The sequence below is a fragment of the Vidua chalybeata genome, chromosome 21 (assembly GCF_026979565.1).
Source record: "Vidua chalybeata isolate OUT-0048 chromosome 21, bVidCha1 merged haplotype, whole genome shotgun sequence".
In the NCBI taxonomy this organism is placed as follows: Eukaryota; Metazoa; Chordata; class Aves; order Passeriformes; family Viduidae; genus Vidua; species Vidua chalybeata.
The window spans coordinates 4,729,853-4,750,424 of NC_071550.1; the positions used below are offsets into that span (position 1 = coordinate 4,729,853).

General features: G+C 59.1%; 1 protein-coding gene across 3 annotated transcripts; it reads right to left on the reverse strand.

Annotated features, from left to right (window-relative positions):
* Positions 1-188: 188 nt before the first annotated feature.
* Positions 189-19,055, reverse strand: LAMC3 (laminin subunit gamma 3). Of its 3 annotated transcripts, XM_053962388.1 has the most exons (29): positions 18,656-19,036; positions 14,637-14,941; positions 14,323-14,453; positions 13,273-13,439; positions 12,696-12,884; positions 12,414-12,531; positions 12,235-12,333; positions 11,888-12,024; positions 10,361-10,477; positions 9,855-10,050; positions 9,542-9,654; positions 9,074-9,292; positions 7,480-7,668; positions 7,161-7,406; positions 6,691-6,844; positions 6,440-6,582; positions 6,180-6,358; positions 5,951-6,089; positions 5,332-5,537; positions 4,974-5,050; positions 4,733-4,858; positions 4,305-4,449; positions 4,028-4,189; positions 3,688-3,790; positions 3,387-3,586; positions 3,109-3,255; positions 2,812-2,911; positions 1,924-2,171; positions 189-310 (listed from the first exon to the last, which is right to left on the reverse strand). In XM_053962388.1, exons 1-28 carry the CDS (start codon positions 19,026-19,028, stop codon positions 1,927-1,929), a joined length of 4,725 nt encoding a protein of 1,574 aa, XP_053818363.1. In that variant the 5' UTR covers positions 19,029-19,036; the 3' UTR covers positions 189-310; positions 1,924-1,926. The 3 variants fall into 3 exon arrangements, with proteins under 3 accessions (XP_053818363.1, XP_053818365.1, XP_053818364.1); XM_053962390.1 differs by having other exon boundaries at positions 189-2,171; positions 18,656-19,055; XM_053962389.1 differs by having other exon boundaries at positions 189-2,171; positions 4,028-4,186.
* Positions 19,056-20,572: the final 1,517 nt, after the last annotated feature.

A 20,572-nucleotide genomic window follows, 5' to 3' on the forward strand; every position in this document is an offset into this window, starting at 1 on the left:
GGTCACATGCCCCCGCGGTGTCAGCCTGACACTTTATGTTAAAATCATGTACTAACGTGGGACTTTTCAGACATATTCCCCTCACCACCCCAAATGCAGCCGCATTTCAACCCCTGCTCTTTAAAAGCAGCAAACTCGGGTACAGTGTGTTCTCCTGCTGCCACACACCCTGGATGGACAGCTGTGTGTTATATTAAGAATTTTTAATGGATACAGCTCTAGGCAGGTGGCACCACAGAGTTCCAGGAAGAGCGGGAGGCAGCGTGAACCACATCTTCAGCAGCAGGCACACAGCAGAGGCTTGACATTTCTGTAAGAGCAGCAAATTTGTGTGTTCACTGGAGATGTATAATTGTCCTCCCAGAGAGACAGTAAGTGGCCACGGCTCCCTGCCTCTGGCCAAGCCGGATCACGCTGTGCTCTCACTGTTCCATGGTTTTGCTTTCCCAGAGCTGTCCTTGGGCAGCAGCAGGGGAGCCCCTGCCATCACACCCCCACAGCACTGCAGCCCTGGCACCCCACCCCTTGGGCAGCTTTTGTGCAGAATTAGAAGGGTGATGCTTTATTCTTAGTAGGAGAATCCTGTGTTCCTTCCAGGCCACTGGACCCACCAGAGATGTTGCTGGGGGAATTCAACATTGATGGCAGCAATTTTACATAAATTACACAAGACTTTAGCAAACCTGATTTGCAGCACTGTGAGCAGAAAAAAACATAGGTAAAACCGGTTAAAAATGAAGCAAGTTCCAGCCTGGGGACTCGTTTCTGGTCTCATGGGAATGACTTCAGCTACCTGGAGTCACGGCACAGCCAGCACAAGGTGGGCTGAGCCAGGACCTGGCTTGTCCTGCAGCCCAGCCCACATGGGAGCACAGGGGAACATAAATGCTTTTCCTTTAAAGGCAATACAGCCACTGACCTCTGCCACCCCTTGGGAGTGACACAGGCAGGAGCGGGTGTCCAGCTGTTCCCCATCCAGCCCACACTGGCTGCACAGCCTGCTGCCATCAGCCAGCTCCTCTCCAGTGGGGCACAGGTGCTCATGTGGGGCTGTGGGTGCTGCTGCTCTGACACCAACCTTGATTACATCTCTGCCACCCAGCCCCTGGGACTGGCTGGTTTATAGCCATGCCTGGTGACATTCGGTGAGCCAAGCAGAGCTGGCCGTGGCTTTGTCTTACCCTGGAGCAAGGGAACAGCAAGACCTGAGCTCCTCTCATACTGAAGCAGGCTGAGGATGTCCCACCTGCCTTTCAGGAGCTGGGTGAGGATCAATCTTTGTTTTGTTTCTGCTCATTAATTTAGCCCTCCCTGCTGTGAACTCCTTTCCTTTGGGAAGCAGGCAAGCTGTGTGCCCTCTGGCAAGCAGCTCTCTGCCTGGCTTCACTAAGATTCCTCTCTGCACCTCTGTGACCACAGCCCATGAGCATGACACTGCAGGGTGCTGTGCAGCAGGACCAGCTTCCAGCACGTGTGAGAGCCTCTCTCTTCTCCTGGGGCAGGAGGGACTGCCGGGCAGTACAGCTTGGGTACATTGCATACTTGGTTAGCTGTGCTTGCCCAGTGCGCTGTGCTGCAATGGGAAAGGAGGGATGGAGGAGATCTGTGAGAATTCTTTGTTCACTCTGCAGTGAGAGACCAGCCTGGAATGGCTCCATATCCTGCACAGAAACATCGGTGGCCCTGGTAGGTGGGTATCCCCCCCCCACCATCCCAAGGACAGAGGTGGTGGCTGGAGTCATGCTGCAGTGCTGGAGATGTGGAGCCTGAACGGGTGTGGAAAAGGACCTGGGGTGTGATACTGTACGGAGGGCAGTGTGAGGAGAGGTGGGAGGGATTGATGCTGGTGAATGCAGAGTGTCCTTCCCTCTGCCATTCCCTGTGCAGGGTGGGCACAGAGGGCATGTGGCAGCAGCCAGCGACCTGTCACTTCGAGCAGCTCTCAGGGAGGCTCCGCAAAATGTCCTCCAAGTTCTGCTTGTCAGCCCGGATCTCAGCCAAGTCGCTCTCAAATGCTCGGATCTTCTCCTGCTGCTGTGCTGCCTCCTGCTGCAGCCAGCTGAGCTGGCTGGCCAGGGGACCCGGCGTGGCCAGGCGCAGCCACAGCTGCTCCAGCTGCAGCCTCCCCGCGCTCAGCACTGCGTCCGCCTCCATGTCCTGCTCCAGGTTACCTGGGCAAGGGGGGAGAGGACATGGATGAGAGCAGAGAGGTGGACAGGAGATGTTCTGGATGTACTCCATGGCACCAGGCAAACTATAGGGAGTGGGTGCAGCAGGGCATGGAGGCTTTGCAGCTTCTCACTGATCACAGATAAGAAAATAGAACTCTGGTTCCAGGCAGAGCCTGGGCACTTCTCACTCTTACAAATGGGTCATGGTTTCCACCCTTTTGCAAAATTTCTTGGATGCAAGAGTCCTGGAATGTTCAGAAATAAACCCACGTGATAAAAACATGAGGAGCTGGAGCAAGACCAACCAGCAACAAGGAGCAAACCCAGCCTAGCACAGCCCCCAGTTCCAAAGGGACTTTTGCCAGCCTTGCTCCCCCTGAGAATCCCAAGGGAGATCAGTGTACCCAGAGCAGACATGAGCACACACATTCAGCAAGCCCCAATTCATTCTTCATGAGGTTTTCCTCCAGACATGAGCCTTAAAAAAGCCTTGCTGAGACCATGGATGATCTGAGCCAAAGAGCACCCAGCTCAGCCTGGATGGCCACCAAGCAGGAGTACCAGTGAGCAGGAGAGCCCTGGCCCCCAAGAGCCCAGCCCCTTCCCTGGAACCTGCACCCCATTTCCCACCAGGTCTCACCTAGGCTGTTCAGCAGGTTGTTCAGGGTCTCGATGTCTGACATGAGTGAGCCCCGGGCTTCCTGGAGACTTTTTGCCATCTCACTCACCTCTGACCCCACCTTCCAACAGAGACAGACACCCAGATCAGGGACACCACTGACTCTTGGCTGGATGGTAGGGAAGATCCCAGGAACATCCCCAAGGTGTTGTCCCTACAGTGGAGCTCCCAATCCGGTTGTTCCTTATGCTTTGGGCTGTAGGCAAAGCTGCTTCCATGCTCTAGAGGACACAACCAGCCCAAGGGAACCCAGCTGACCTGTTGTGCTTCCTCCAGGTCTCCCCTGAGCTTCTCAGCCATGTGCTCCTGCCGGGAGAGCTCCCACTGGGTCTCATTGACACGTGTGGCGAGCTGGCTGGCATGTTTGAGGGCCTGTTTGCTCTCCTGCAGCACAGCCCGTGCCCTCTGCAAAAGGACAGAGATGGGAACAGTCACCTGGGGACACGCAGCCCTGCCTGCAGCAGCCTGGGCTCTGGAGGTGATGGCTGCCAGCCTGGCCATGCCCAGCAGCTCCACCCCAATCCCTCAGCTCTGACCTTGGCGCTCTCCTCAGAGACTTGCTCAGCCTCCCCAGCTGTCCTCTGGGCTGCGGTGGAGATGGACAGGGAGTTTCCCAGTGTCTTCTCTGCCTGTTTAATCTTCCTCTGAGCATCTGCCATCACTCGGTCCCTCACAGTGGCCATTCTCCTCCTCAGGGCAGCCTGACTCTTCTGATGCCCCAGCACCTTCTTCATGCCTATAGGAGCAACCTGGCCATCACCAAACTGTCCACTTCTCTCCTTGTCACCTGGTGAGAGCCAGGTTGTGGCTGGAGATGCTCTGACTGGTGCCTTTTACCTTCCAAGCTGGCCAGGAGGGACTCAGCATCGGAGAGCACAGCTTTTCCTCGGGAGACAGCCATGGTGGCCATGTCATGGGCAGAGCCAGCCTGGTCCCGCAGCTGGAGAGGAGAAGAGAGGAGGAATGAGGCTGGGGAGTGGGTGAAGAGCTGCACCCAACTGGGAAATGTGAGGTTCAGCCTGCTCCTGTTCGGCAGGCAAGCTCCTAGGGACATCTGGGAGCCCAAAGGAAGATGTCTCCCAGAACATCCTCTCCCAGCTCCCTGGCTGCGGGCATGGTCCCTCCAGTTGTTGGAGCAGCAGGGATGGGGCTCCCCATTCCTGTGAGCAGCAATTACCTGCTTGAAGCTCTGAGTCCTTTGCAGCTCCAGGTGCAATCCAGCTGCCAGAGTGTGGGATGCCTCCACAGCCTGCTGAGCCAACAGCTCCTGGGCTGCTGCTGCCTGCTCCAGCACTGCCAGCTCCTGTGCCAGGTCTCCAGCCTGCATTGGCAGCACCTGCTGCAGGATCAGGAGTGCCAAAGGCTCCATGAGATCATCTCCCAGCTCAGGAGGCAGCACTGGTAAAGCAGAAGGTAGGGATGCCAGCAGGAGCTGTAGCTTGGGTGCTGCTCACCTGCCCCAGAGCAGCCACCTGCAAAAGTCTCTCAGCCAGGTCAGCATGTGCCTGTTCCACAGCTGTCACAGCACTCCTGGCCTTCACTGCCACCTCTGCCATGCCAGCACCCAGCTCCTCCTGCGCCCGCTGGATTTCCTCATACCTACACGGACAGGATGCTCCTGTCAGCCGGGGCCCTCTGGTCCCTTGAAGGATGAAGAGGACAACTTGGCCCTGGGCATGGATGTAGCAGGAAATTCTGGGGGCTTTTCCTGAATGCCCCCAGCATGAAGCACCCTGTCCCTGCGCTTTACAGCACTGCTGTGCAATGAGTTTGAAGGTGCTCAGCACGTGCCTGTTGGGCAGCTGCCAAATCACCATGACCAAGTCCTATAACAGGGACCTGGCCAGAGGAAAGGGGCTGTGGTGCCCTGGCAGCCCCTCACCCAGCCTCCAGCTCGTCCCGTGCCATGTTCCCCTCCAGCAGGTCCTGCAGGAGCTCGGAGCTGGCGTTGGAGGCACGCAGTGCTCTCCTGACCACGGCCTCCACCTGTGCCATGGAGTCCTTGTGGCTGCAGGGACAAGGACACCCAGACAGAGGGTATCAGGATTGGCCTCCTGGCAAAGGAGTGGGCCCCCTGCACCCCCAGCTGGGCTGACAGCTTCCTCTGCCTGTTTAAATCTTACCTCTTGGACAGAGCCCGAGCCTCCAGTGCCCAGTGGCTCCAGTTTGTGGGCTGCTGTGGGATTTCCTGGGGAATTTCCTTGGAATGCAAACAGCAGAGCTGAGACCCTTGCAGGGAGCAGGCACCCCTGGACCCTGCCAGCCCAGCACCAGCAAGAACCTCCCAAAGGGCTAGAGCAAGGAAAGTATCTCCTCTTGACTGAGCTGCAAGGAGAGCTATACCCACACAGACCCCAGGCTTTCCTGCTCCCCCACTTTGCTGGTCACATCCCACCCCAACAGTCCTGGGAGGCACATCCCAGTGCCCCCCAGGATTGCCACCACCCCCCTCAGGAGCCCAGGACCACTGAGAGCCCCCACCGTGGTAGCCAGGGTGTCTGCAGCGTGCAGGATCTCCTGCTGTGCCGACAGCAGCACGGCCCCGATCTCCGAGAGCAGGGTGCAGGTCTTGGGGGGTCCGTGGTCAGAGCATCTGGTGGCCTGGCTGGCATTGGTGAGACGGCCTTGTGCAGTGCTCAGTGCCCCTGCCAGCTGCCCCACCTGTATCGAGAGGGTGGCCCAGGCACCTGTGGGCAGCACAAGTCTCTCGTTGCCCATTGGGGTTGTTTGGAGCTTTCTGCTTCCCTGTGGAGCTGCCCCATGCCCCAGCCCCTGCCTAACATCTACTAATGAAAGGGGAATACAGTTCCTCTGGATGCTCAGGAGAGACCCAGGAATTCAGCACCCAAAGGGTACCCATGTGTTGGTGCTCAGCCCCCAGTAATGCCCGTCACTGCCTGCTCCAAGACCTCAGTGCTGTGAGCATCCCTGCAGTGCTCTGTCCTCCCAAAAAGGCATGTCCCCTCCACTGCCCTCCCCCCAGGTCACACCACACTGAGGCCAGTGCTCACCTGAGACCTCCTTGCACCCACCCAGCATGTCACAGCACCCTGAGGGAGCAGAGGGTGAAATAGGTGGAAGGAAGGAGAGTCTCCTGTACCTCTCAGGAGATGTGGGCTGGGCAGCCCATCTCCACGGGGTGCATCTCCCAGCATGGCAGACTGGCCCGGGCGGGCATCACAGCCTGGCTTCTGCAGCCATTCCTCCATCTCCTGCAGCCTGGCCTTCAGGAGGTCAGCCTGCAGGCAGGACACGGGGGGACATGGGGGGACAGTGAGGCACTGCAGGGGTGGGGTGCTGTGCCTGCCTCAGCAGTGCACAGGCTGTACCTGGTCCTTCACCAGCCCGTAGCAGGCAGGACACTGCTGGCAGCGGGAGCTCAGTGGGTCAAGGAAGAAGTTGGCCTGGCAGCGGTCACACTTGTAGCCCACGAAGCCAGGGTGGCAGAGGCAGGTGCTGTTCTCGTGGCACTGCGGGGTGACGGAGCCCAGTGGGGAGCAGTTGCAGGCTGCAGTGGTGGCAGAAAGGCATCACACTGTGGCTGCCAGCCCTGCTTTAGGGACAAAGATGCAGTGCCCTTTCCCATTACCTCGGCAGCCCCTGGCAGAGAAGCCAAAGAAGCCATGCTGGCATTGATCACATTTCTTCCCTGTGACACCTGGTTGGCAGGAGCACTGCCCCGTCAGCACGTGGCACCCGCTCTCCCGTGACCCTGTTGGGTGGCACTCACAGCTGGCATGAGAAGTGGAGGGTCATGAGCAGGCAATCAATGCAGAGAGCAGAGCTGGGAACATGGAGCCACTGCTGCCCCCTGGCAGCCCCATGCCATGCCCCACATACCTCTTGCACCCCACGGTGGGCTCCAGGCCGTAGTAGCCAGGCTGGCACTGCCCACAGGCTCTGCCTGTCACGTGTGGGAGGCAGTGGCACTGGCCCGTGCCAGGATCACAGCCCTCCAGCCTCGGGTCTGAGCCACTGGGGTTGCAATCACAAGCTACGGGAGACAAAATAACCCTTAAATCCCAGCATGGGGCTGCTGGATTGGACTGCAGGAATGGTGCACTGGGGCTGAGCTCCTGACAACGTGGAGAGCCACGTTCCCCCATCAGCCAGGGCTCCAAAGAGTCCCTGCAGGCCAGAGTATCTCTGGGGAAGGATGGCAGTGGAGCAAGAGGGCAAAGGGGAACATAGAGGGGTAACCTGGACTATCCATCAGGCCCTAAACCTGCTGGGCATCCCCTTCCACCCTCTGCCTTCACTGCTGGGAGGATTTTGGCTGCAAGTGAGCTGTGCCCGGGGGCTGTACGTACGTGCACACTTCCCAGCAGGGCTGGGAGCCAGCGCATCTCCGTAGAAGCCCGGCCGACACCTCTCGCAGTGGTCGCCCATTGTGTTGTACAGGCAGCGCAGGCATCGGCCAGACACGGGGTCACAGTTCCCCACGGCATTGAGATCCACGTTCCCGTGGCACTGGCAGGGCTCACAGGGATGCACAGGACCTCTCTGCCCCAGGGGGTCCCCGAAAAACCCGTCATCACAGAGCTCACAGCGTTTTCCTGGGGAAGGTGGAAAGGTGGGGAGGATCCAGCCGTGCCCACAGCCCCTGTGCCCACCCAGCCCCAGGCTCACCTCTCTGCCCCGGCGGGCAGTGGGTGCAGACCACCTCCCCACTGCTGGGCACCTCGGTGCAGGGCGAGCGGCCGGGGCAGGGGCAGGGCTTGCAATCATCAGAGCGCCCTACGAAGGGGTTGCCGTAAAAGCCGGGGCTGCAGCGCTCGCAGGAGGGACCCTCTGTGTTGTGCAAGCACTGGCAGTGCCCTGCGGGGAGGAAAATGGAGCTGAGGGTCTGCAAAAACCCAACCCCGAATAGCAGCAGGGACTGCGGGAGGGATAGAGAGCCCAGCGCTGAGCGTAGCAAGAGGAATGTGCAGCTCCAAGCGAGGGGTTGCACATCTCCAACCAGTAGTCGGGACATTTTCCCTCCTTGCCCCGTCTTTTGTCGAGGGAGAAGGTTTTGGAGAGGCCACAGCGACGCAGGGACGAGGCAGCGCTGGCACAGACAGCACCGTCAATGTGTGCGGAGGCTGCCGGCGCCTGCCGTAATCCACAACACATTTCTGAGTGTCGAGGCGCGTCCTTTCCAGCCCGGCTTGGAAAACACAAGCAGCCGGCCCGGCAACCACCGGGGAGCATCTGCCCCAGAGCGAGCCGAGCCGGTGAGTCAGCCTTCCGAAATCGGCTGTGAGGAGGAGAGGGAGGAAGAGGAGGAAGAGTGCTCAAGGAACCCCCCACCTCCAGGCAGATGCTCTGCTTCTCTGGAGAGAGAGGAGTCAGGGGGAGGATTTCCCCCCCATGTGTTGTGGGGTCGGGTCATACCAGGAAGGCTGCGCAGGAGGGGGTGTTATTCCATTTTCCCCACATCCAGGCAGAGTCAGACGATGGAAAATAAAGAAAAAGCGGGTGGCAGGAAGAAGCGGAAAAATAAACTAAAGGAAGTGCGCAGGCTGGCAGCGCCCAGGCCGGAACATTAAAAGCCTGGCCCCATCCCTGGGGATTGTGCGGTCGGCAGCGCCAGCCCCGGCTCTGCGGGGTGAGGGCGGGTTTGCAGAGCTGCCGCTGTGTTTTCGTGGGCAGGGCAGGGGCATTCGCCGAGCGCTCTGCCTCCTCCAGCCCTCTCCATCCCTGCCGTACATCATTATTACTCTGCACTGAGGAGAAGCAGCCACCGAGGGGCTGGGCTGGCAGCACAAGAGCTGGCTCCTCTGGTGTCTTTCCTCAAGCCCGGCACCTCTGTGTTTTCCTGCTTTTTTCTCTGCTCAGGTTAAGCCTCAGTTTTCAGGTTCCAGAGTCCTGCTCCTCTCATCTGGCAGTGAAGCTGCCTGTGAGACTCAGCCTAGCAAAACCCTCTCTGCTGCCCTGGCCCCTGCTCCCCCACTCCTCTGAAGACCAGCACCCTCCCCTTCTCCTCCTTAGAGGTCATAAAGTATAATGAAAAATGCTCCTCTAATTATAACTTAACACCATTATTGCACTTCTTCATTAATAATCTCTATCTTTGCAGTTATTAACCCGGTCCCTAGAACCACCCAAGCAATTCAACTTGCAAATTTTGGGAACCACAACCTCACCAATGGTTCCAAGCTTCCCTCAGAACAAGCAAAGGCATGGATTTGCCACCCACGCATGGAGCAACAGGTGAGTGGCGGGGCCGGGGGGTGCACACCTGTGAGGGGGTGGCAGTCCCCGTGCTGGTTGCAGGTGCAGGGCACGCAGCTGACGAAGGGGCCGCCAAATGGGATCTCCCTCTTGAATCCAGGTGCGCAGGACTGGCAGAACTGCCCGGTGTATCCCATGGGACACGTGCACTCCTCCACCCAGCCCGCCCGTGTGCCTGGCCCGGGGCGAGCAGATGTGAGCTGGACCTCGCTCAGGGACAACCTGCCTGTGAGAGGGGAGAGCGGTGTGGGAATGGGATGGTGCATCCCCTGCTCGGCTCTGAAACACTCCAGACAGGCACAGGAGACCCCAAAATACCTCCTTGAGAGCCCAGGGGTGTTCACAGGGAGAAGGCAGCCCCTGCCCCAAAACACCCCCTACAATCCCTCTCGTCCTCGACAGCCTGGTGCTGCTTTGATATCTCCAGTCCCACCCCAGCATGGTCCCCGTGGGGATGTTCTGTGGAGCCACCCACCTCTCATGGGGCCGCGGCTCACGCGGAGGCGGAGGGAGGTCAGGTTGGAGAGCAGGCGCTGGAAGCTGAAGGCTGACAGCAAAGGCTCTGCACCCTCCTCTGCCTCGTGCAGCCTGTTGGAGAGGGAGTGGGGGAGGCAGGACAGGGCCAGCATGAGCTCGGTGCTGCAGGACAGCTCGGCTCCTGGCTGGGACCCGGGCACAGCACAGTTACATCCCCAAGGTGGGGCAGAGAGCAGTAAAGCGCAGCCCAGACAAATCAGGCACTGAGCCCTAAACCTCACTGAGGCTCCCCAAAACTCCATGATGGGTACCTGAAGGTGACGGCCTGCTTTCCATGCTGGAGCTGGCTCTTGCTGCTGGACATGGTGATCTTCATCCCCTCGCCCTCCAGCAGCAGCTGGACCTGGAGCAGGGGCACCCCAGTTTCTGTTCTTGTCCCATTCTCCACTCCCAGCAGCAGGGACAGGAGCTGCCCATAACTGAGGCGCTGGTTCTGCAGAAACTTCTCTGTGAGGGGAGAGAGGAGCAAAGTCTGTAGGACATGAAGGCACCAGCCCTGCCAGGACTGCCAGTGCAGCCCCATTCCCACCACAATCATCAGGAGCCACAGTCACCCTCCTAGAGTGATGCCAGCTCCAGCCTGCCCTCCTGGGGTCCTGGTCCACTGTTCCAATACTCCCCAATGTTGTCTGCTACAGAAACATGCTCAGCTCTGGAATGGAGCCCAGTGCCTCCTGCACCAGCATAACAGTGGGACGAGAGCACCAGAGGGCTCTCACGGCAGAGCAGCCCCCCAGGGACCCAGCACACACAGTACCTGGTGCAAGAAAATCCACAGACTCCTCTCCATCCCACTCGGCGATGATCTCCCAGCCAGCCCAGCGCAGAGGCAGGTCTGTGGTGCCTGGAGCTGTGGCAGCCCAGCCCTCCAGCCCTGTGTGACAGGACACAGTGACAGGGCACAGCTAAGAGTTGCCATGAGACCCTGCCAGCACAGCACCAGCAGGGTGCTGCTTTCAGGGGCTCTGTCCCTCATCCCAACACTTTCTCGAGTCTTGGAAGGAGCCCGCACTTTGTAACACCCTGCTCCACTTGGGCTTTGTGTTCTCATGCACCAGAGGGTGGCCTTAACCATCCCCCACCTATTTATTTTCTTAGATTTGGAGGAAATGATTATCTTTAAACTTTTGCCCCCTGCCTGTGCTGCCACTCTAACATTACTGTGGGCTGGTGAGCACAGAAAGCCTGAGAAGAAATGATGGAGAAGCCCAGAAGAGATGGGGCATAGTTGCATTAAGTTGGTTTCCTTAAGAAACCAGTTAAACTCCCCCTCACTCCACAGAGTTGGTTATTTCTTCCAGCCCTGCAGGACAAACACTTGGAAATCTCTCAAGTGGGCTGTGCTCTGTTATCAAATCATCCCCGGTTTATACTTTCGCCCAGTTAAAGAAAATTCCATCTGATCCCCCTCCACTGTGGACTGGGGAATGTTTTGGGGAGCAGGGAGTTAGGAGGGTGCCGTGGCTGCATCTCAGCTCAGAAACTGCCAAACCAGTCCCCAAAGGAGCAGCCCCAAATTGGCTGTGTGAAGGGTAGAAAAAAAGACTCGGTTTAAAGCCTGGCTCAGTTTCAAGGCCATGGAAGACATTCCAGCAGCACAGCAATTGGCAGCGCGGTTTAAAGGCAATTAAGATCCACCCGTGCCTGGCGCATTCGTATCCATCTGGGAACAGGCGAGGCAGAGCGGGGTGCCTGCCGTGGGTGCCCGTCCCTGCGGTGTCCCCGCAGCGGGGCTGCACACGCCGGCATGCGCGGCAGATGGCAGGGTTTCCCCGAGCATCCCGCACGCATCCAGCCCTGCCAGCAGCCGGGCAAAAGCACCACATCCCGCCCGTCCGACCGCGCTGTCACATCCCAGCCGAACATGGGGAGAGAAGGGAATAATTGGGAAAGTTCCCAGCAGGCTCCATCCTATTATTTTTTGATCTTTCTGAGTTGATCTTTAGTGCTCCTGCAGTCCCTGGTGTGGTGGAATGCCCATGCCTGGCCCCACGGCGCTCCCTGAGCCATGCACAGCCCCAGGAGCAGGTTGGCATGGAGGGGTGCCACAGGGAGTCACGGACACCCTGTCCCCGTGGAGCTGGGGGCAGAAGCTGAGGTTTAGCAGTAAAACAGGGGCAAGCCAGAGAAAACCCTCTCCACACATCACCACCAGTTAGCTCCAAAGGGAGGTGCTCAATCCCGAAGAGGGACATTCGTCCACATCCTTCCCAAACATTTTTGGCTGAAATTGGCAGAGCGGTGCCCTCCGTTTCACCTGGGGCTGGGGGGAGGGGGTCGTTACCTTGGCTGAAGTCGGAGCGGATGCAGGTCTCCTCGTAGCCATCTGCCGCCCTGCAAGCGCTGGAGTGGCCGTAACAGAAGCAGCTGGTGCAGCCGGTGGGGTTGTGGGGCTGCAGGTTAAACCAGCCCGGCTGGCACCTGGACACGGGGAGGAGACAGGAGTATGTGGCACAGGGCAGGCAGAGCCGCAGGGAACCACGGCAGTGTCTCCGTGTGGGACACTGGTGACAGCTCCTTGTGAGCCCAGTCTCAGTGGTCCAGAGGAATGCAGCCCCACAGCCCTGCCACCAAGTCCAAGACTGGAAAGGGACAGTGTTCCTGTCCCCATGCCAGGGCGACGGTGCTCACCTGTTGCACAAGTGCCCCTCCACCCTCTCCTTGCAGGTGCAGTGTCCTGTGTTGGGGTCGCAGGTGCCCACGCTGCCCGCGGGGTCACAGGTGCAGGGTCTGGATGGGGTGAGATAAAAACAGGAGGTGAGCCCCGGTTCCATCCCTCTGCTCTTGCCCGGGGCCAGGTTCCTTCTCACCTGCAGCCACCTTCGCTGAGGCTGTGGTAGCCGTCCTTGCAGCGCTCACACTTCCAGCCCGTCACGTTGGCTTTGCAGACGCAGGTCCCCGAGTTGTCGCACTGGGGCTGCAGGGAGCCTGCGGGGACAACCTGGGGCTCAGCCCCAGCCGGGGAGAGACACAGGACGGGGAAGATGGGAAAACCCCGAGCAAAAGGGAATCCACCAAAACCATCCCTCCCAGCAAACTCCGGCTGGGGCAGCAGTAGTTTTGCAGCCGCAGCCTGGCACAGCCCCACGCACCTGCGGGGTGGCAGTGGCAGGGCTGGCAGGCTCCCTGCGGCTCCCAGCGGTAGTAGTTCTGCCTGCAGCTCTCGCAGTGGGGCCCGGCCGTGTTGTCGCGGCAGTTGCGGCAGTGTCCCCCGTGCCCGCTGCGCCGGAACAGCTCCCGGTCGTAGAAGCACTCCTCGGAGCGGCCGCTGCAGTTGCAAGCTGGGGGAGAGGCGGGAGGATGGGTGGGCACCTGGCGGGCACTGGAGGTTATGGCAACCTCCTGTGGGGTCGGATGAGCCAGAGGGACCCCTTGGCTCAGCAGCGAGAGCTTTCGGTGGTGCCTCTGCCCTTGGAAGCAGAGGTGGGTGCAGTACAATGCACGGAGTGGATGGCTGCACTCGTGGGGTAAAGGGAATGGGAATACCCTGGGGTAAAGGGAATGGGGTGCTGCTGTGAAGGGGGGCCACGGGGTACAAATCCTCCCTCCCCCGCAAAATGGAGCAGGTGCAGGAAGGGCAGGAGGTGCCAGATGAGCTCATGCCGCACCAGCGCAGCCCATCAGGGCCAGCCACCGCTGTGGCCACGGAGCCACCCGGGGGATACTCACGGAGGCACTCATTGGCAGCCTCGGCCGTGCCGCGCGCCCAGGGCCGGTCCTGGTAGAAGGGCTGGCAGCGCTCGCAGTCGGTGCCGGCCGTGTGGTGCTGGCACACACACGCCAGCTGCCCGGCCTCGTCCGGCGCGCACTCGCTGGCGTGGCCGTTGCATTTGCACCTGTGGCGAGACCCCGGAGTGGGAGAGCTGCTCTGAGCACCGGTGTGGGCAGCAGCAGCAGCGGGACGGTGCCCAGGCTGTGCAGTGTGTGACCCTGCTACTGGGCTGGCTGTGGGGTGAGAGCAGCTCAGGCTGTGCTGGCCTTGAGGCCGCCTGTCGTGTTCCCGAGGCTCTCCCAGCCTGGCCAGTCAGGAGGTCACACGCCGAGGGTGGCCTGTGCTAACCAGATCCTGCTGCTGTCCCCGGAGGTGGGACAGCAGCTACAGGTCTGCCGGCCAGCTGGGAGCTGTCCCAGCCCTGCTGCCTGGGACACACAGCTCTCTCAAGGATGGGGAAATCTTCCACTTCCCCCATCTGGGGAAGGGCATGTGCAGCACAGTCCACGGGCAGCACCAAGTGGGTGCCACCTGCATCTCTATCCCACATCTGCTGCCCTTTCCTGCTGGCAGCTGTTCCAGCTCCTCTGCCTCTGGCCATGCTGACTCCAAGCTCCTCCAGCGGCCTCTGCAGCTTCAGGTCATCTTTCCACTAGAACCCCATGGCTCCCCTTTTGCAGTGTCCAGGAACCAGCAGGGTCACAGGAGGAGCAACATGTGCCCCAGTGTCATTAAAAGCCATTGGACTGGGAGGGAACAAAGCAAATACAGCTGGTGGCACATGGAGTGGGCTAGTGGGAAAAAGACAATGTTTCTGCACAGCTGGGAGATCTCCAGGTTTAATCACCCATCTCTGCACTTCCAGCTCCAGTTTACACATGGAGAAAGCCACATCTGAGCAGTTTTTACCCCCAAATCATAATTAAGACAACACTGAGGTGGGGAGCAGCTGCCGCAGTCCCACAGCCCCAAGAAGATCCCCATATTTCTTCCTGGCTGCTCCTCACCTGCCACCAACAGAGAAGTCAGATATGGCATAGTAGTATGACTGCAACACCTTGGGGTCCTTGAAGATGTCGTCCCCGAATGTGTTGAGCCGGTTCAAGGAGATGAGCAGGTCAGTGACTGTCACCCACTCCTGCAGGGGACATGGGGAAGCCACCTTGGTAGAGAGGTCTGGGCCACCAGCTCCCACCCCAACCGGGACACATCCTGCAGCGTTTCAAGCCGGGATGCAGCGCAGCTTTTACCCCAGCTGGGTGCAATAATGCCCTTGATCCCAAGGCTCCAAGCACCAACCCCCCTCCCACCCTGGTGGCACCTGCAGCGCGGGGCTTCCATCAAAATTGTAGGCGCTGGGCCGTCCCTCCAGGGTGGAGAAGGCCACGTTGCCCCCGCTCAGCGGGGAGATGTCGCTGAACTCGTCGCTGCAGAAGGCCACCTGCTCGTCCTCGCCCGGCCGCAGGTACTGCCGCGGCCGCTTCCCGTAGGTCTTCTGGCAGGACGCGCTGTAGAACTGGAAGGGCACCCAGGGCCCCTCGGCGCGGCTGCGCTTGTAGATGGCGAAGCTCTCGGGGCGGCTGGTGTGGAACTTCAGCCTCACGTAGGTGATCTCGTAGGCTTTGCCTGGGGACAGACCCACCATTCTGCGACCCTCTGCCGGCCACCCGATGGGCACCACAGCCTGGATTACCCCAACAGCATCCTGTGGCACCCACCATAGCTAAAAATGGACAGATCCTCACCATCACCCAGCTGCCCTCAACCAGCTCCTCCTTGGTGCAGCCCAAACCCTGTCCAGGTCCAAGCTGCCTCTCACCCCAATGCAAGGCCCACCCCTTGTGTGGGTGCACTGGGAAGGTTGCAAGGGCAAAGAGCAGTTCCAAATCCAGGCTCTATCCAGCAGCTGTGGGGGAGAATTAGGCCCACAGCACTGAAAGCATCCCCAGGGCAGTGGTGCTTTAGGGATGGAGAGTTGGAACGGGTCAAGGCCAATCCCTTCCCAGGGAGCTGCATGCCAGGACCTGGCATCGCTTCCATCTTTGCTGGGATGAAGACAAAGAGAGGCCACCAATCCTTGGGGCGTCCGGCGAGCTCTGAAAGAGCTTGAAAGAATTAGCAGAAAGGAAAAGAGAAAACACCAAAGTGAACATCAGACCCATTTAATTGCCAGAGATGAAGGACCAGCTCAAAGCCCGAATTGCTCCATAACAGCACCACTCCTGACAGCACAAAACAATTAGCTGCAAGGTTTTGGCTTTATTTGAAAAGATAATGAGTTGGGAATGTTAGAGGGGTTATTCCAGGACTAGGAAAACAAGCCTTTAATTGGGCCCATATGAATACTGTCGCGTATGTGCTGCGACTTTGCTGCGGGGGAGCCGAGGCAGCCGGCTACCAGCGCTGGGAAAAGCAGCTGCATCCCATCAGGGATGCAGGAAGCGCCCGGCAGAGCGCCTGGAGAGGGGGACAGACCCACTCCCAGCCCACCCGGAGGTGACGAGGGCCAAGAAGGGGCTGCAGCTGGGCTGTCCCACCCTTGCCTTGTGCCTCTCGCCTCCCTCTGGGACCGCTCCAGGCTGGTGACGCCGGGGGTGCCCCTGTCCTGCACCCCGTGCAGGGGGGACGCCTGGCAGGCGCCGGTTCCCAGACAGCGCGGTCCCAAGGGGGTTGTCTACCAAAACAGCGAGGTCGGGGCCGTCACCTCCCGGAGCAGTTTCCTCTGGGAGAGGAAGGGAAGGCAGGGCTGTGTCAATAAACTGCCCCTGCCCCAAGTGGCCCCATGCGAGGGGAGGGGACAGCCACGCTGGGGGAGCCCCAATTTGGTGCCTCCAGCTGGGGTGGAGAAGATTCACTTTTCTGAGGAATTTTCATGAGAGGAGAAATTTGGCTGATTAAAAAGCCTGTCTGAGAATTTTCATGTGCTTTTCCCAGACAGGCTTTTTAATCAGCCAATTTCTCCTAAGGAAAAAAAAAAAGGTCCAGAAAATAAACCAGGTTGGTTGTCTCCTCTCTGCTGCTCAGGTGTGACATTTCCCAAAGCCAGATGTGCTGCTGGACAGTGATGCTGGGAAGGGTGCAGAGGCAGCACCAGGACCCCTGGGTGCTCTCCCAGCTGTGCTGTCACTTGAATAAAGTGTGCACCTGCCTCCCCCTGAGCCCAAACTGCAGCTTGTACTGCTCTGGGGCTCCAAGAAGAGAATTCTGGAGAGGAGGAAAGGAGCATGTGGGACAATCATGTCACCTACATGTGACATGACTGTCATCTCTAGTCCCACAGGAAAATCAGAGTCACAGACAGAGATAGTGCCTGATCTAGACACTCCAAAATGAGCCATTGGCATTCAGATTGCTTCCTGAGGAGCCCTGGTGTCTGTTGCCTTTGCAAGCCACAGATATTTTGAGTTCCTTCGTGACATCTGACAGGGCAAATACAAGAGCTGTGGACACTTGGGATGATCGACCAGCTGCAAGCCCACTGCACCATAACAGCATGGCTGGAACCTCACGGGGAGAAGAGATTTAAAGGAGCATAATCTAATTAACGCCAATCAACAACATGCAGGTAAACACGGGTCTTGTCCAAGTCATCCCATGTCTTATTTAATAAGCTCCCCAGGCAACCACGCTGGAGAACTTACAAGAGGTGTGACCGAGCAAGACAGACAGGCTAGGGGGGCACACTACATGGGATGAAAAACCCAATTATTTGGTAGAGCTCAGGAGCAAGGACTCAGCCCAGGGTGCATTCCAGGGGACTGCAGGGGCCAGTTGGGCTTTTTCTGCTTAACCCAAGTGAAAGCAGTAAGGCAGCAATAAAAAACATCTGTGGCTGGGACAAGAACAGGACCTGGCAACTGTGGGAAAGGTCAGACAATGATGTGCCAAGCACCAAGATGGTACTTTTTAACATGGCAAGATAAAGGAGCCATGTAGGAAGAAGGGTACAATGGCAGAGGATGCTCCAGCTCACGAAGGGCTATAGGGACAGGCTGGAAGATGAGATCAGTGCAATGCTTTAGTCCTGGCTGTGTTAACAGTCACAGCAGGGCATTCACAGGGACTGGACTCCACTGGAAACCCGAGAGTGGGGTCCAAGAAGGACCACAGAGGAGCCAGGGAAGAGCTGGAAGAAGGTCAGAGAATAGGAAGGAAGCCCCGGGGCAAGTAGAGCCCACACATGTCGCTGTGCTGAGCTGGGACTGGTGGCCACAAAGTCGCCCGGCGGCAGCTGGCTCAGCCACACAGGCTGCATTCGGGTGGTCTGTGCCCCGGGTCACCCACCAAAGGATGCGGGACAAACTGACAGCCTGCGTTAGGTGGGCAAGAGGCCGGCAAATCCCCTCTGCCAGGGCTGGCCGGAGCAGGGAGTGAGGATGGCAGACTCCTCCGGCAGCGCTCCTCGTGCCCGGCGGGGAGCCCGGCCCCGGCCCGGGGACAGGACCAGATGTCCGCCCGCTGGCAGGGGGCTGGGAAAGCAGCGACCTCCACCCAGCCGGGCAGCTCTCCCGTCACTGCCGGGGCAGGCACGGACCCGCCACCGTCACCGTCACCCCGACCACGCTGGGTCCCACCAGCGGGGCTTGGTGCCACACCGACACTCAGCTGTCCCCTCACCAGCTCCAGCCGCAGCCCCTCCACTACCCGCCTTCGGCATGCAGATGGCAGGAGACTGCAGAGAATGAAGATTTTACAGCTCTGGCCAACAGCCAGGAGAGTTTAGATGGCAGGAAAATGTTATAAAACCTTTTTAAAATGCCAGGCATGCCCCTTGGGTTTAAATACCCTCCAGGTGGGCGGCTCGCACGGTATTTAAAACACAGAGGGTCGATGCCAGCTGGGGAAACCTACTGCGGTTGCACGGTGTGTCTGGAGCTCGGCACCCTGAGACATACCAGGCACCCTGAGCAACGCAAGGGGATGAAACAGGAGGGGCTTGGCACCCATGGTAGTCACCCTCCCCGGGCAAGGCTCTCCCAGGGTAGGAACCATCTGCCTCCTGCTCCGCAGGCTTCCAAAATCAGTGAAAAAAAGCAGCCCGGGGTGAAGGGGGGAGCAGGCACTCCGGGCATGGCTGGCTGGGACGCAGCACAGACAGGCACAGCTCCTGGCATCCTTGGGGCTCGGCTGATGGACAGGGCAGACCCTCCCCGAGTCCTTTCAGTGCTTTGCAGAGGGCAGCTCCCTCCATACACCCCCCAGAAAGCCCAGGGGAGGGTCCTGTCCTTAAACCAGCGCTGGCAGCAAGAGCTGCAGGGTGCAGGAGCATCCACCCTGATCTTGATGCCCCCGCAGCCGCTGCGCTCCACCGACACCGCCAGGGCTCCTGCTGGCACTTACCCAGGTGCAGGGTGATGTTGACGGAGTTGGGGTACTGGATGCCAAAGGCCATGGACTGGCTCTGCCACCAGGTGCTCTCCTCCTGGCTGTGGAAGTCGGTGAGGAAGGAGGCGTTGTGGTGGCGCCGGGGGTCGGTGGCGTCGCAGCGGTGGCACAGGGCGCTGGCGTGCTGGGCGCCCATGTGCAGGCAATAGTCCTCCGGGGGCGACCCGCACGTGTTGGTGGCCTGGACGGCCCGGCCGAAGGCGGCGTTCTCGAAGACGGGCATGCAGCGGCGGGGCTGGCCCCGAGGGTCCCAGCAGGGGGACGAGCCCCCCAGCCCCAGCCCCAGCCCCAGCAGGGCCAGCAGGCAGAGCCCGGGAGGCCGTGCCATGCCGCGGCTCTCCTGGCCGGACTCTGAGCCTCCTCCGGATGGCAGCAGGAGGGACGGAATGGGATGGGACGGGGTGGGATGGGATGGGACGTGTCCCCCTACCCGGCACCTCCTCTCGCTCCGAGGTCCATCTTGTGGAAGCTGCTGGGAATGTCGAAATATGTGAGGCAGAGCTGTGCAGTTTGGGACCATCCTAGTCCCCAGGCCGTGGGGATGGGACCATGCAGTACTCTATGCCCAGAACAATTCCATTGCTTTGTGGATTGGGGATTTGCATCTTCAGCTGCGTGGGCATAGCTGAGCTCCTCCGTTCCTCAGCCCTGGGAATGAGCTTGTGGTGCCTCACATGAGGCTTTTTCCTTCAATTGGTAGGGGTCACCACTATTTTTGCAGCCCCAAAATCAAGAAGGGATTAGAGAAAGGCTTTGAAACAGATTCACTCTGAAGCACCTTCTTCTCCTCACACTGATTTTTGGGGGGATTGAGTGCTCTCCCACTTACACCAACCTGCTTGGGTTGTGGGTCTGTGACACCCCAACTCCTCCACACCAGCAACCTCGAGTGGGGGGGGGGGGTCCCATCCCTGCCTGTTGCCATGAGCCAGCCCAGTCCCCTGGACACGAGTGAGGGCACATTCCTGTGGAGGCATCTCCATGGGGTGGCAAAACCAGATCATCACCAGACCTCATTAGCAGCTTGCAGCTAATGCTAATTATAGTCTGTGCCAGGGGAATCCCTCTGGGGACCATGGCACCCTCTAGATTTGACCTGTGGCTGCAGGAGGGTGGCAGCAAACAGGGAGAGAGGCAGCCTGGCACGGTGCCGTGCCCCTGGGCAAATCCTGACCCACACCTCACAGGGGCTGTATTTGCAAAAGTGGGATGCACAGGGGAGCGCTGCCTCTGACCCCCACACCACTTCACTGAGCTGCCCACAGGGGCTCTGGAAACTTAGTACTCATTTATAATTTAAGCTCCCTTCCTCCCCTTCCCTTCTACTCTTATTTATTTTATTCTCCTTCCCCGTACACACTGCGGGAGAAGCACCAGAGGGGAGCTGTGAATCAGAGTCCTGGGCAGCGGCTCCCACAGCAGCGCCGTTTCAGAGGCCCATTATCATATATTGACCCAGGCTCTGACAGCCAGAGCCAGCTCCTCTGGGAAGGCTGAATTTCCCAGCATCAAGGAGCTGTGCAGCAGCTGCCTGGGAGTGGGCGGCCAGTGGGAAACCCACTGTCAACCTCCAGGGAGAAAGAGAAGGGTTTGCAGCTCAATAATTGCCCCGTGTGTTTCCACCACCAGTTTTAATGGGATTTGCATCCTGCAGAGGTGAGGTTTTCCAGGTGTTTTGCTTTTCCCGTGGTACTGAGGCTGTAAGCTCTGGACAGGAGATATAACCATAAAATACTCTGACTTGGAAGAGACCCAAAAGGGTAATTGAGCCCAACTCTTAAATGAATGACCCATATGGGAATTGAACCCACGACCTTGGCACCATTAACACCATGCCCTAGCCAAATCTTTAGTGTCAAGGATTTGCCTCCT